This window comes from Sceloporus undulatus, chromosome 3, assembly GCF_019175285.1.
Source record: "Sceloporus undulatus isolate JIND9_A2432 ecotype Alabama chromosome 3, SceUnd_v1.1, whole genome shotgun sequence".
NCBI lineage: Eukaryota > Metazoa > Chordata > Lepidosauria > Squamata > Phrynosomatidae > Sceloporus > Sceloporus undulatus.
This window is the reverse complement of record NC_056524.1, coordinates 212,432,358-212,447,839: the sequence shown is the minus strand read 5'-3', so window position 1 is coordinate 212,447,839 and position 15,482 is coordinate 212,432,358. Positions and strand designations below refer to the sequence as shown.

At 40.6% G+C, this 15,482-nt stretch overlaps 1 protein-coding gene across 1 annotated transcript in view; it reads left to right on the top strand.

The window, feature by feature from the left end:
• LOC121925936 (armadillo-like helical domain-containing protein 3) overlaps positions 1 to 15,482 on the top strand; it is a gene marked incomplete at its 5' end in the record, with an annotated part of 82,019 nt that overhangs the window by 20,413 nt on the left and 46,124 nt on the right. Inside the window, one exon of the mRNA XM_042458501.1 lies at positions 11,666 to 11,744. Coding sequence (XP_042314435.1) covers positions 11,666 to 11,744 — 79 coding nt within the window. The remainder of the gene's footprint in view (positions 1 to 11,665; positions 11,745 to 15,482) is intronic.

Sequence of the window (15,482 nt, the reverse complement as noted above, 5' to 3'; positions counted from 1 at the left end):
TAGAAACCTAGTCATAGGGCTGGTGTAGAACATCATAGTGTAATGTGTATGTGCCTTCAGGTCACCTATTAATTTATGATGGCCTTGTGAATTCCATAGGTATTTGTTTAGACAAAGAATACTCAATAGTCACACAGACTTTCATCACAATGTTCTTGTGCTCAGGATTGCCACTTAAAATACATTGGTCTGTTGTTCATATTTAGATGTCCCTCAAAGCCAGGGGTGGGAAGTGTTTTCAGTGTGAGGTAACAGGCCTCCATCCCTCTGCCTGAGCTGTGCGGGAAGATGGCAGGGGTCATGGCCATACTTTTGATCTTACTGGTCCCTTGTCTGGGAAAGCTGCCAGCAGTCAATACAACGAAGCTACAGCCTTTGGTTACAAGATAACGACAAGGCAAAGGAGCAACAAGGACACAGCATCTGAAACCATCCAAAATCCAGAGTATCAGAAGGCAAAGAAGTCAGAGCTTACCAAGAATTCAGGAAATCAGAGAGCAGGGTTGTCAGGCAGTCCAAGAGTCCATAGTTTCAGCAAGCAGAACCATCAGGCAAAGGTCCAGAGAGCCAGGCAACACAAGAGTCGAAGACAAGGGTGCTTTTGCCAGTGACGTCAGTTAACCTTTGACAATATCCTGACATCTTTCCAGACTTTTTTCTCCAGCTCTCACATGTGCAGATGTCCTTTGATTGCTTGGCATTTTGCCTAAATTATTTGGGAGCGATGCACACCCTTCCTTTCTGACTTCGCTAGCTGAATGAAGGCACAGGTAAGTTTGCTTCCTCATTCTTCTTGGTGCCCAAGCTGGCAAGAACCTCTGCTGCACTGGTGCCAGGTTCCTGACTGTCTTTATTGCTAGCAGTTTGTAATGGCACAGGCAACTGGGGCCAGGCTAAAAAATGTTTGTCTTTGCTTCCTCCTCTGAGTCTTCAGCCACTACGCAGGACCTGACATCCCTAACCAGTGCATCAGCTAGCATTTCATATAATCCACCCCACGCAATTAAGTCCTCTGGGGAAAATTTACTGCAGCCAATAAAGACCAGACTGCCTGCAATTACCCAGAGGGCCTATTCATCTCCCAAATTATGGAATGGCCTGTCGGAAGAGATCTGAAACAACAGCAACCTTGACAGCTTTAGAAAGGCTGTCAAGATAGATCTTTTCCGACAGGAGTCTCCCTCCTTGGAAGTCTTTTAAACAGAGGCTGGATGGCCATCTGTCGGATATGCTTTGACTGAAAGTTCCTGCATGGCGGGGGGTTGGACTGGATGGCCCTTGTGGTCTCTTTGAACTCTATGATTCTAGGCCTTCCTGGAGTAACCCACTTGGTCACCCACTGATATGGTACATCATACAGAGTACCCCAAGATGCCCATCTCTGTTAGATTATTATTATTATTATTATTATTATTATTATTATTATTATTATTATTATTATTAAGCTTTATTTATAGAGTGCTGTACATTTACACAGCACTTTTAAATAGACTGTTCCCTGCCCTCAGGCTTACAATCTAAAAAGACATGGCACAAAAGGAGAAGGGAATGGTGGTGGGGAAGAGGATCAGATCCAGCAGTTCTTCTCTCCCTTTGAGGCCTGGACCAAGGCAGATGGACTGGAGGGAGGGCTCTGCTTCTTAATTGAAGCCAGGCCTGTTGGAGCTGGCCCTGCCTTTTCACTCCCTCCCAGGCCGGATGATGACAGATGGCATGGAGAGAGGGCTCTTCTTACTCTTCAGCCTATGCCCGATGGAGTTGGGCCTGTCTTTTCATTCTTCCAGGCTGGATGGCTTGCCTTTCTCTCCTTTTGGATGATGGTGGAGGAAGGGAGGGCTCTTCTTCTTTCAGGCAAGGCCTGATAGAGCTGGTTGGCTTTCTCTCCCTCTGGATGATGGTGGATAGAGGGAGGGCCTTCTTCTTTTCAGGTAAGGCCTGATGGAGCTGGCTTACCTATCTCTCCCTCTGGATGATGGTGGATAGAGGGAGGGCTCTTCTTTCAGGCAAGGCCTGATGGAACTGAATTGTCTAGCTCTCCCTCTGGATGATGGTGGATAGAAGGAGGTCCTTCTTCTTTTCAGGCAAGGCCTGATGGAGCTAGCTTGCTTTTCTCTCCCTCCAGATGATGGTGGATAGAGGGAGGGCCTTCTTCTTTTCAGACAAGGCCTGATGGAGCTGGCTTGCCTATCTCTCCCTCTGGATGATGGTGGATGGAGGGAGGGCTCTTCTTTCAGGCAAGGCCTGATGGAGCTGGCTTACCTATCTCTCCCCCTGGATGATGGTGGATAAAGGGAGGGCCTTATTGAAATGTATTTTATTATTGTTGTGGGGAATTATTATGTGTTGTTTTAGGAGGGAGGGGGTATGGAATGTATTTTTATAGTGTATGATGTATTTTATATTGTATTTATCATTGTTGTAAACTGCCTCAATCCTGTTGGAAATGCGGGGAAATTATTTATTTATTTATTTCTCCAGCTGGCACCAAATTGACAGGAATCAAATTTCTTTCTCATATTACCTCTCCTGGTGCAGAGGGAGAGCAAAGCACATTTAGATGGCTTTCAAATTGCTGGCTGAGTACACTCAGCTAGTCTCCCTCCATGCCTTCACTAAACAGGGAAGATGAGGAGGGACAGAAGTCACGAAGCCACAGATTCTCCTAAAAGAAAGATAAGCATGAGCTTAACTTTCTTCCTCTAAAACAATTTTAAAATAGTTTTGCTTTTCCTGAATTATGCTTAGAGTAAATAACCAATGGAGTTAATTTTGAGTGTAAGAAATGAAGATCTAACTGCACTTTATGTTAATCGCATAGCCTGCAGTTCTTGTCCCCTCTCTCTTTGCTTTTTCATCATTGTAAAAGCATGGTAGAAAACAGGCAGCCAGTAATCTGTAGATTGGCCTCCATCAGGGGCCACCACAAACCTTCCCCCCCCCCCAAAAAAAAAAAATTGAATTTCTGGTAGTCTCCAGGAAGTACAGTTCACCTTAAAAACACTTCCTTGTTTGGGTGGCCTTTAAAACAATTGTCATATCTTCATCCCCATGTTGTTGTTGCTATGTGCAATCACGTCAGTCTTGATTTATGGCAATCCTATGAATGAGAACCCTTCATTAGATTCTGTTATTAACAGCCCTGTTCACATCTTGCGGTCTCGGAGCTTTATTGAGTCAATCCATTCATAATACAGTCGGTATTCCTCTTTTCCTAGTGGCTTCAACTTTCCTGAGCCTTATCATCTTATTTACTGACTCATGTTGTCTCATTATGTCTGAAATTCAGTAGTTCTAGTTGGCTTCCATTGAGAAGTTTGATATGCTCTAGGGTCCATTTATTTGTCTCTTTGCCAGTTCATAGTATCCATAAAACTGTCCTCTAAAACCACATCTCAAATAAGTTGGGGGTTTTTCTGTCAACTTTCTCCCCTCCTATGCCTTGTTTAAGTGAAGGGCAAGTTGAAATTGGCAGTGAGCCTCAGTCACTTGTGGTTTCAACAAGAGGTTATAAAGTGGTCTACAGCAGATCCTGGGGTATCTCTGTAATAGGCTTCTTTTTCTGATAATGACAATTTTTAATTAATATGACATAATGACAAAACTGCTTCTGATCACTGAGGGATGGATATTGTGTTCAGTGCATGAACACAAAATGAAAGGCACATGACATTTTAGGTTTTCAGAACTGCAGATTTTAATTGGTTTATATGAATCAACTAAAGCTTTCATTGTAGATTACAATTCTCTTTCTTATTAGTCAGTACAACAAAGAGCAAGGCTTTGGAACGGGATGCTATTATGGAAAGTGTGTAGATATGCTGGCTTTATCTTCCATGTAGTGATGACAAAAAAAAGCATACACATAGCTTTTTCTGTTGCTTTTTAACCTTAGCAAGATAATAAATAGTTTGTCTTCTCTTAGAGAAATTTTCATAGAGTTTTTCCAGACAGTACACTATTGAGATCTTCCTCATGCACTTGCTAGGTCTCTGTCACATGCCATCAGCTATGCTACTGATGAGAATTCAATCCAACAACATTTAGAGGGCCACACTTTCCCTGTTACTTTTGTTAAGATTATCTGTGACTTCCTCTCTTTGATCAGGATCCTTTCAAACCACATTTGTTGAGGCTTCCTAATGTAGATGCCATTAGATTTAATTGAGGAAATAGTTTAGAGCTGTACAAATTTTAAAAATCCATACAATTTTCCTTGATTGACAACCCTACTAGACTTCTTTCTTGAGAAACAGGATTTGAAGAAACTAAGGAAAATTCTAGTGATCTGAAAAATATTACATATCTGCAGCTCCAGCATGCATTGTCTCAAGAACATGTATAGGGATAGAAAGCTCATGCCATGGGAGGGGTCTTGTAACTTGTCATCTGAACCAAGAACTCAGAAAGTTAAGATAAGTAGAGACTTAGTACAGGCCTCAATACTGTTAGTTTTTTTTAGTATACAGGTCATGGTAGGTGTATGGAATGAAGTGTGAGATTCAAGATGAAAATTTTGGACTAGAATTAGCAGTTGTTCTCATACTGGAATCAAAAGTTTGCTTTAAAAAACCCTGTTCTTTCCTTTTTGAAGGATGACATAGAATGTTTCAAGGATTTAGGGGAGTTCTTTCTATAGCATATGTCTTGATTTCCCACTTACTGTAGCAGTTTCAGAGATTAAAATTATTCAGTGTAAAACAGGGAGGAAAACTCTGCAACATAGGGGCTTCTTTTATCTAGTCCATCTGGGGAGAAAAGGCACACTGCTAAGGCAGAGATAGGGTTACCAGCAGCTTCTTGCCAAATAGGTGCATTCATTTTGCATAAAGAGTCTGCCTTCTGTCTCAGCTGACTGTTTTTATGTCTTGGAACAGGGCAGGGAAATCTATGGTGTGACCCTCCAGTTCTTACCAGCCCCTTGGCCAAGTGTGAGATTATGGGAGCAGTTTCATCAATATCTGCAGGGTCATAGATCTCCTATTCCAATCTGAAAACAGACTTCTACATGCTTTAGATCATTAACCAATGACATGTGTATCCATCAAACCACTGCAATGACTAGTGGCCAGGAGCACCTTCACATAAAGTTATTTCTGTCTTCAGTGACAGTTTTGTGAAATAGAATTATATGCACTCTGCAGTATGTAGCAAATGAATGTCTTTCTGTGCACATATAATGGGAAGAAAGCCATACTTGGCAGTAGGTTACTTCCATATATACTCACAGTAGAAGAGACTGCATGTATTTATCACACATTATGACACACAATATGGCTTTATTGTGTGGCATTGAAGCCTTCTAGGGAAACAGCTGTCTTTTCAAAGCAGCTCAGCTCTCATTTTATAGTAAACTAATATCCTGGCTAGGGCTGATCTATATATTATTATATATTTGGATACTTGTCTGAAACATTCCAGATCGGTTGCAGAAATTTGTCTTCTGATAGTTTAGGTCTTGCGTAGTTTACTTTTAAATAATTTGCCCATGAGCAAATAATTTTGTTGGATTATTAGTCTGAAAATGAAGGGTAGAATGTTAGCATAGATCCCGTTTTGAAGCGCAGTGGTCTTAGAACACTGTTTTATGATAATGTACATTTCAATGACAGTGAACAGAGACTGCAGTCAAGGAATCAGGAGATTAGGACTGGAAAGGACACCTATGACACAACTAGACAAGATCCTAAAGTACAACAACATAACTCTGAACACTGAAGTGAGGCTAGTCCAAGCCATTGTGTTCCCCATCACCATGTATGGATGTGAGAGCTGAGCAGTGAAGAAAGCTGATAGAAAGAAAATAAACTAATTTAAGATGTGGTGCTGGAGAAGAGTGCCAAGAAGACAATCAAATGGGTGCTTCACCAGGTCAAGCCTGAACTCTCTCTAGAAGCCAGGATGATCAAATTGAGACTGTTGTACTTTGGCCACATCATGAAAAGTCATGATTCATTAGGAAAGACAATGGTGCTAGGAAATGTAGAGGGCGATAGAAAGAGAGGGAAACCATATGCCAGATAGATATTGATAATCAGGAAAGCCATGTGCCCGGGGCTGCAGCAATTGATCAGAGCAGTTGAGGACAGGGGATCTTGGAGATGTCTCATCCATAGGGCTGACATGAGTTGAGGTCAACTGCAGGGCTGTAACATGTGAATTCGAGGAAGCATCAGTTGGTGTATCCTAAATTCAGTATATCATTAAGGATAAGCCCATCCATCTTAGCATCAAGTGTGAAAAAAAGTTATCATTATTCTTTGTTGCTATTTTTGCAGGTTTCCTTTTTTGCCTGTTTTGTTCAGTATCCTTTATGCTTCTGGAGTTGAAGTAATGAAATAGTCATTTTAGCAAACAGTATTTAGTTAAATTGATAACAGACTGATAATGTTTAGTAAGAGATTTACTCAGCTGATCACCCTGCACAGATTTATCATCCAACTTTTTTTTTAAAAAAATGATAGGCAGTTGTGAAGGTTGTCAACTTGATAAGAGCAGTTTCCCCAGTTACAGTTCCCTCTGTTGCTTGCCTCACAGAGCTAAAACATGTTGGGAGTTTTTTTGTTTGTTTTTGTTAATTTATAAGAACATCAGTTTTGAACCATGTTGGCTGTTTTGTCACTTCTCTAAGTTCTCCTTTGAGATATTAAAACTTGTGTATTTTGAATAGCTGTCTGTAAGATTATTTTCCTTGGATATTTCAACTTGTCCTTTGTCTCATTGGCCAATATTTTCTTTGAATACTTGGTAGCCCCTGTCTTTTGAGTGTGGCTAATGGCTATCAATTATAGGTATTATTGCTGAGGAGCTCCTCAAGTCTCAACATAATGTGTTGCGAAGACTTGCAAGAGATAATGTATATCACTCTCCCCATTCTCCCGCAAAGAGATTCTCTGGCATTAAAATATGTGGGCAGGATGGGTTTAAATATTCTGTCAAGCAGAGCACAGTCATATGTTCTGTGTTTATGAAGGAGGCCTTTACCAGCATCTCATGAATACCAAACACTCCTTCTACTTACTCTAGTATGGCGGGAATAAAAGGTCATGCTTGATGTAGCTTGTAGAGAATCAATAACTTTCATAAGTGCTAAGCCCTACCAAAACTAATTATTTTTGTGGTCCAGCAATACATTAGTACTGCTTTATGATGCTGGCATAGATAAGCGAAATCCATCAGTGTCACTATTCACAAAGGATGAGAGCAGTTTACTTTGAGATGAGAATCATCCTACTTTTTTAGACAGGGTCTGAGTTTTGCTGTATGTTTTTTTTAAGAATAGGTGAAAGAGTGATTTGCCTGCTGTATAGCAGACAGTGAGGTCCCTCATTCATATGATTGTCCTGTCAAAGTCAACTTGACAGCAGTTAATAACAACAAAGGTTTTTGCAAGGCTTCGTGCCATTCCTATCCCTAACTGTCTTGAGAGAAGAAAAAGTGAAGTTACTTTGAAGTGTTTGTTCACAGTATTGGGAGATGGGTTTCCTCCATCTGAGTTCTGATAGGTGTGTAGCATATTTATGAATTTTAACCCCAGGTTGAAGAGTAATTTTTGTAGCACTTCTCTGTTCGGAAGCTGGCCAGATAATAATCCTGAATGGGTATGGTGGTTTTTTTGTTAAATGTGCAGTATTTCAGCTTGGTTATACATAATCTGGGAAAGGTGTGTATGATGCGTTTCCTATTTCAGCCTGTAACAGATTCCAGCCCTTCAATGCAACCAACAGGCATAAATTCATCACATAGTATGCTAACTTCTTTACAGTTAAGTCCTAATTATCCCCCTTATTAGAGACAGAGACAACACCATAATGACTGATAGCATGTTTCTTGTTGGATGAACACAACTGTTTTAGGACTGTTTTTATTTGTCATTTTGTCTCGTTCTGTACAGTTCCGTCCAGAATATTCCTTAAAGTAAAGCATTTCAAAGTACTGATTTAGGGAAAAATCTTTGATAGCTGAAAAGTGAAGTGGATTCAGAGGGTTCAACGTGCAAAAGATCTGCATATTTCAGCAACTTGAAATCATAGGAAAGATTGAAGTGTAATGTACAGTGTTTTGTAGATAATAGTTATGGTCAATCAAAACCCATCTCATTCAGCCCATAGGACCAATTGATGCTTTCTGTGGGGTTAACTGTAACTATTCTGGAGTTCTTGTAAAAAACATATTTGAAGAGGATACTTTGCTTTCTTATCCAAAGAAGCTCTGGTAGACATTTTTTTTTGTTTGTTTTTGTTTTTATATACCGCTATTCCAAAGATCATAGCGGTGAACAGCAATTAAGCTAATTAGCAAGTAAGCTAATTTGCCCCCAACAGTCTGGGTACTCATTTTAGCGACCTCGGAAGGATGCAAGCCTGAGTCGAGCTTGGGCCCTTTTGCTGGTCTTGAACTCGCAACCTTGTGGTTTTGAGTGAATGGCTGCAGTACAGGCATTTAACCACTGCGCCACCAGGGCTCCCATATATATATATATATTTAATTCTTTTGTATATAAGGTAATAACATAGTAATAGATATATGCTGATAGAGCAGATCATTGTGGGAGCTGAACTCTCTATTCAAATAGAATGCAAGGTTAATCATTCCTGAAGGCGGAAAGGGCATAGCCTAGGTTATTATAAATTTACATAGATCTGCCTAATTCCATAGATAAGTACACCAGCTCTTCAGCCATCTAAAACTGAGTAGTCTTCAACTTCCCTTATGGAATGCATTTCCCAGTAATTATTCCTAATGATAGCGGTCTTCCTGTTTGTGATTTTTTAAAATCTCATTTCCTTTTCCCTGTAGTATCAAACTGGCCATGTTCATGAAAACATATAAGTGCTGTGATCTCACTTACTATATACAAAATAAGTCTTTCAACACATCACAATTAGATGTGGTCTCTGTAGCAGTAGAAACTTGATGAAACTTGAACACGATAAAACAAAAGTGAAATTCATGCTTTGTGAAGATTTATTTTTGATATGCACCCACTTAGTTAAAACAATAAAGACATTTCATTGTCTTTAACTCTCCAGACTGTTGTTGTTGTGTGCCGTCAAGTCCTTTCCCACTTATGGTAATACTAAAGTGAACCTATCCTGGGTTTTTCTTGGCAAGATTCAGACTTGCCTTCCTCCGAGACTTGAGAGAGTATGACATGCCCAGGGTCTCCCAATGAGTTTCCATGGCAGAGTGGGAATTTAAACCTTGGTCTTCTAAGTCAGGGGTAGGCAATCTGCGGCCCGCGGGCCAGATGCGGTCCGGCAAGGCCTTGGGACTGGCCCCAGCCCGGTCCTGCCGCCAATTGCCACCTGTCAGAGTTAGCACCCAGAATCCCAGACAATCAACCAGTCAGCTTGATTGATATAATCAACAGCACTTTATTGAAAGATCCAGAATCAGACATGTGCTTCACTCAGCTTCTTAGCTGAGACTAACCACACCCTCCCATAGACAAAGTAACAGAATCCCCAAAAACCAAAACCCCTCCCAAGCAGAAACCCGCCAAGCGAAGCCCCTCCTGGTTCCCACAGAAGTGAAAGCACATTCCCAGCTCTGAGCTCTCGGAGAGCCAGGCCCTCAAGGCCACCAGATAAGACACCTGGCCCTGCTATGCACTAACTATCACTATCTACTCTTCTACTGCAGCTAAAGCCCCATCATCCCCCAACTACTATACTACACTACAAAACACTATCTGATAGAATACTAACAGGATTCTAACACCACCGGAGCCTTTGGCCTCTCGCGTGAGGGCATGGGGCCTTTGGCCTATCAGGAAGAGGCGGGCAAGGGGGGGGGGCAAGCAGCAGGCAAGGGGGGTAATTGTCTATAGAAGCCTCCGAAACATGCATTTATATTAACATTTTTTTAAAAATCAGCAATTTTTTGCGTGTCCTCTATTTTTTAGAAAAAGTGTCCTCCATTTGAAATTTTTGTCCTACATTTGTCCCAGTTTATTTATTTATTTAATTTTTTAAATAAAAATATTTAATTATTTAATTTTTTACTTCGGCCCCCCAGTTGTCTGAGGGACAGCAGCCCGGCCCCCGACTCAAAAAGGTTGCCTACCCCTGTTCTAAGTTGTAGTCCAGCTCACCTTCCAGAAACCCTATCCAGAAAGGCCAATGAAAAGGAACAACAGGACTTGTAGTCCAAAATATCTGAAGAGCCAAATGTCCCCTTAGTTATAAGCCATAACAGTCTTCTATTGGGATATAGCATCATGTTGGAGGTGCAAGTGAAAGTTACTTCAAATCTTATGTTATTGTTATCCTTAGAGTCTCACACTTCCTGTAACTTGCTTGCTGAGCACTTTTCAAATAATGTTGCTTCTATTCTTGTTGTTATACATGCTGCATTTCAGGCACAGATGCTCAGTTTCACAAAGCATCAGCTTAAGATTCAGATAGGGTATTTAAGAAGTTATATCCTAATGTTTTCTCTTTGCTCCTTCCCTAGAGAATCCAGCATGTGTAGTAGTTTGATATTGGTCTAGGTGTCCTAGAGACCCAGATTCAAACCCCCACTTGACCATGGAAACTCACTGGGTGACCTTGGACAAGTCACACTCTCTCAATTCTAGAGAAGGCAATGGCAAACTCCCTTTGCACAAGAAAACCCTGTGATAGGTTCACCTTCAGGTCACTGTACATCAGAAATGACTTGAAGTCATACAATCAGAGCAAACCCTTGCCTATCCTGGTTGATAAAATGTACCTGGGAGGGATACAATTGAAATAAATCTTAAATATATTTGATATGCCCTTCCACTTAAAGAGTTTCTAATAGTCTGGCTGTCAAATGGCCAAGAGACAGTATTTCTATAGACCAGTTCCTGACACTTTGGGAGCTAATGTTGCTCATATAGGAGTTACTATAGCCTGAAACAGCTAAGTCTTCTCTGTCTTTATAAAACAAAAAAAGCCACAAGCATATTATATGCAGGCAGACCTGAGCTTAATACTGTTTGGGTTGTGTTTTTTTCTTTCTTTCTTTCTTTCTTTCTTTCTTTCTTTCCATAAACTGATGCAGCTTTGGACACTAGCAACTCATATCTAATTTCTGTTCAATTGAGTAAGAAAGTAAACATCCGAACATTCTGGGGTTATTATTTGAAAATGCAGCCATTAAATGGCAGTGAAACTGCTATCATAGGCCACTCCATTTTTCTTTGATCCAGATTCAAATGACACAGCCCAGCAGAATTTTATGTTGCACTGTAATTGTGAAACCTTCTGGTTCTATTTCTTTTACCTGTGAAATAAGAAAAAATGTATAAATATACTCTTTGAAACAGAAGTATTGGGGTGACTATGTAGAAATAAAGGCTCTGTATGTGTGTGCATGCACATGTGTGTACACTAATGAACTTTTTAAGCAGACATATTGAAGAATCATTTCCAGGGAGACTTGGGGTTTTTATGTTAGTGTACTGGCAAAAAAAAGTAGGATAACCATTGACTGATCCAGTTTTTATAAGTATTTTGCTGTATAAACATGATATGCTGTATAACTATATCCTATCTCTTCCCACAAAGTCTTGTCAGCTAATATGGCTTTATAACTGCACTGTACAGTAGAGGAAAGTGCTTCTGTTCAGCACTGGTGAATGGGGAAGATTGTTTCTGTAATTTTTGCACATGGTATAAAATTCCTCTCTTTGTTTCAGAGCCATCATCAACCACTTCAATCCAAAGATAGAGTCTTACGCTGCTGTGAATCACATCTCACAGCTCTCAGAAGAGCAGGTGAGTTGCATACTTCTTTTCCCTAGGTATGTAGGTGATTCTTTATGACTAACTGCTGTCTGGAAGAGTTAATCTGCCAAGAGTCTGGCTCATATTATCCCATATGATGTTTATCAAATTGTCAGACTATCTGCTCTTAAGCTGGAATTGGGACTTATGCTGTCATGTGGTCAAAGTCCTGGAAGAGAGAAGCATGGCTTCAGAAAAATGATTTGCTCAGAGATCACTCCATATGATAAGAGAGTGCACATTAGGGTTAAAGACCATCCTCATTTGTAAATGTGTCTCGATATCTGCTCACCCTGGTAATACAGTGGTCCCTTCCCTTACGCAGGGGATCCGTTCCGGACCCCCCCCCCCCCCCCCCCGGTGGGGGGGGGGGGGGCTTGTGCCCGCTTCTTCTGGCGTGGCTTTCAGTGTATGACACAGGCGCACTGTATGCTACAAAACAATGGCAGTGGACTGGTTTGCCAGTTTGCAACAAAGTGATTTGCCAGTTAAAGAAACACATGTGCTTCTTATGAGAACTGTTGGCAAATTAGAAGACACATGGTAGTTAATACTGATCCCCTCAGGATAATTGAATTCACTAAGCCTTGAATATCTATTTTAAGTACATTTCTAAATGAGAAGATCTTTCCTAGGGAGAGCAATTAGGTTTATACAGTGCGCCCGCGCCATACACGGCCTTGAGCATACGTGCTCAAGCCGCGGGGGGCGGAAGGGGCGGCGCGTCCCATTCAATTGAATGGGCGCCCGCGCCGCCGCGCACGAGCCCCATTGTTTCCAATGGGGCTCGAGCATAGGCAGAATTCGCCTTACGCGGAGGGATCCAGAACGAATCCCCCGCATAAGGCAAGGACGGACTGTATATCATTTTCTCATAATTTAACTTGATTTCTGTTTCCTGCTCTGTCAGCGTTTGGGTAAATGGTCTTCTAGAAGATAGAATAACTTCAGAGAGTAGGAGGTTGGTCATCTGGTCCTGTTCATGGAAACACCTATGGAAAGAAAATTGGAATTTAGGAGTTTCACAGTATGGCAGTAGCTAGCTGTAGACTTGGTCAACAGTTCTTTTACTTCAGCTATAATTTGAGATTGAAATTCCCTACAACAGGGCATGATTATATGGCTGAGTGGTGGAACACCCTTATTTTTTCTGGCTGTCCTTAGTGCATTTGATCTGTAGAAAGAGTACTGCCTGGCTCCAGAAATTTAATATACTCAACTCAGTTTTCATGCCAAGAGTTGTTCTACCCATGACTGTATTCTATGATGTTGTATTTTACATTCATCTCTTCCATGTGGAATTTATCAGCCTATGCTTTTAAAAATCCCTTTCAGTATGTATAGTAATTGAAAATGGGGGCTTGGATGTGGGAGGCTTTCCTGCAATGCTCAGCTTAGTCTGATACTGTAGTTTTAAGAAAAGGAAGCAGCTTCTCCCTGTCAGTGCAGTGGAGCATTCATCCCCCAGCAGTTCAGAGAGGTCATGCTGAATTCTTTTTTCACTGTACGCCTGTGCTTTAAATAAAACCAGTAGCAGCAGCAGGCGGCAGGTAATGAAATCAACTCTGATGCACGGAACAGTTTGAGGAGAAATTATTAGGAAGCAGGGAACTTGTTTGATTTCTTCTTTCAAAGAGAAGCATTACAGTGAAGTGGTGAAAATGTCAAAAGAGAAAGATGCGAAGAAAGAAGAGGATAGAACCTTTAGTTCCAGAAGGGAGGCTAGGACAATGCTAGGTAGTTGCCCAGTTCAGTTTTTAGTATGAAGCTAAAGCTTTGGGGTGAGGAAGTGTTCACTGAATACCTTCAAATATTTACACATTTCTCAAAGTCACTTCTATACTGTGCATCTTTTAAACTGGATCATCTTTCTGGGAACAGTGAGACCAGCCAATTTCAGGCTACACAGGGAGAGTAATGATTTTGTGGAAGGCAACTGAAGCCAACTGCATTGCTCTCACTCTGAATTGGTGTTAGAAGGGGAAGGATATCAGGAAGCATGTCACTGTTGCTGAGGCAACTAGTCTTTGCATCACCACACTGACTTGGCTTGTATTCCTTTCCTTTCCTTCCTATCTCTGTCCCTGTATAATGGCTAAACGTTTGAACCCATTCTTCAGATTTCCACAAAAATTACCAAAAGATGAGGGTGCATTTTGCCACTACTGAGGATGTCTAAGAATTTCCTTCCACCTTTTGGCTCACTCCTAGTACAGTATACGCTTATCTTAGAGGATGCCAAACCTACTAGAAGAGCTATAGATCTGTATTAGATAGGTGACCCAGCTCTGATTTTGAATATTGAGTAAACACATCTTAAGTGCTCTGCTTTTAACCAGCCAATTGATGGATTAATGAGCTAAAATATGTATTGCTGTGTTTTGAACAATTATTTAACTAAATGGTACAGACAGACTGTTAATAGTCTGGAAAATCATGTTAAATGTATTGACTAAATAGAGAAAGACACAGTGTTTTGTTTTTGTTTTTGTTTTTGCAACAGTGTGATCTGAGTACTGAACAACCTTTTCTGGGGACAGTTCCAGTTAAAATTTGATAAGAAATCCAATTTTGTAACCTAAAAATAACTAATCAAGCAATCACATGATTATTTGTGGCTTACATCACTGCTTTTCATAATGCTAAAGCATTGTTATTCAGCTCAAAAATGGCAGTGATGTACAGAGTGTTACATAGGCAAGAACGTACAGTTGGTAAAAATGTTTTGAATATCCAGCTTACAAATTTAAGATATGTTATTGTGACCAATTTCAGAAAGTGCAGGAAGCTCCACAAAGCAGTACTTGCAACTGGTTATTGTGATTAAGTCAGCATGCTTCTTGATATGCCCTTCCTTTCCAATTATATGATATGTGGTTTATGTCATATTACTTACTGCATGTTTACATTTCAGTAGCTGCTGTGTCCTCCAGTTCAGTTTTTCTTTTGTACTGTGTATGTTAGAGTAATTGAGTTTGGTCCCCAGACTGTTTGGGCAAGTTTACTGGCCATTTTCTGAGATAGATGCCTTTGTCAATGGATGGTGAAGTAATGTAATCACAGAACGCTAGAACAAGCAGTACAGCGACAGCCTTCAGTTGATTGCTGTGATTTGTGCTGCACATGGAAGGGCATGTTGGTGTATTCAGTTTAAAAGCATTGTGCCACTTTTCTTTCACATTGCTGTAGCAATACATTTGAATTATGAAATGAACATGTAGGAAAAATTTTCTTTCACCATACCACCTTTCGTTTTATGTCCAGGCCCTCTTATCTGAACTTTTCTTCCCTTTGCAATGATTGTCTGTCTCATGGTTGCTCTTATTGGACACCAATTATGATGTAATCAGTCATGTACTCAGAGTTGGTTTTGCTCAATAATATTAATTTGTGTAGAACTGCTCACTTTATTTTCATCTTTCCCTCCTGCATTTCATTTCTTCATTTCAGTTTAAAAAAAGTGTTTACAAAACAACTAAGGGTTGGGATTTTTTGTTTGTTTTGTTTTGTTTTGCAAACTTGTTCTCAACCATAGATACTGCCACACCACATTCCCAAGTTCTACGTTATTCTGATCTGTATACATCTGAGTTTGTACAGTCTTCTGACATAAACAAGGTACAGGGCTCCCCCGGGTTACGAAATTAATTCGTTCCGCGGCGCCATTCGTAACCCGAAAAGCATTCGCAAGCCGAAGCCCCATAGGCGCTAATAGCGAAAGCCGCGATT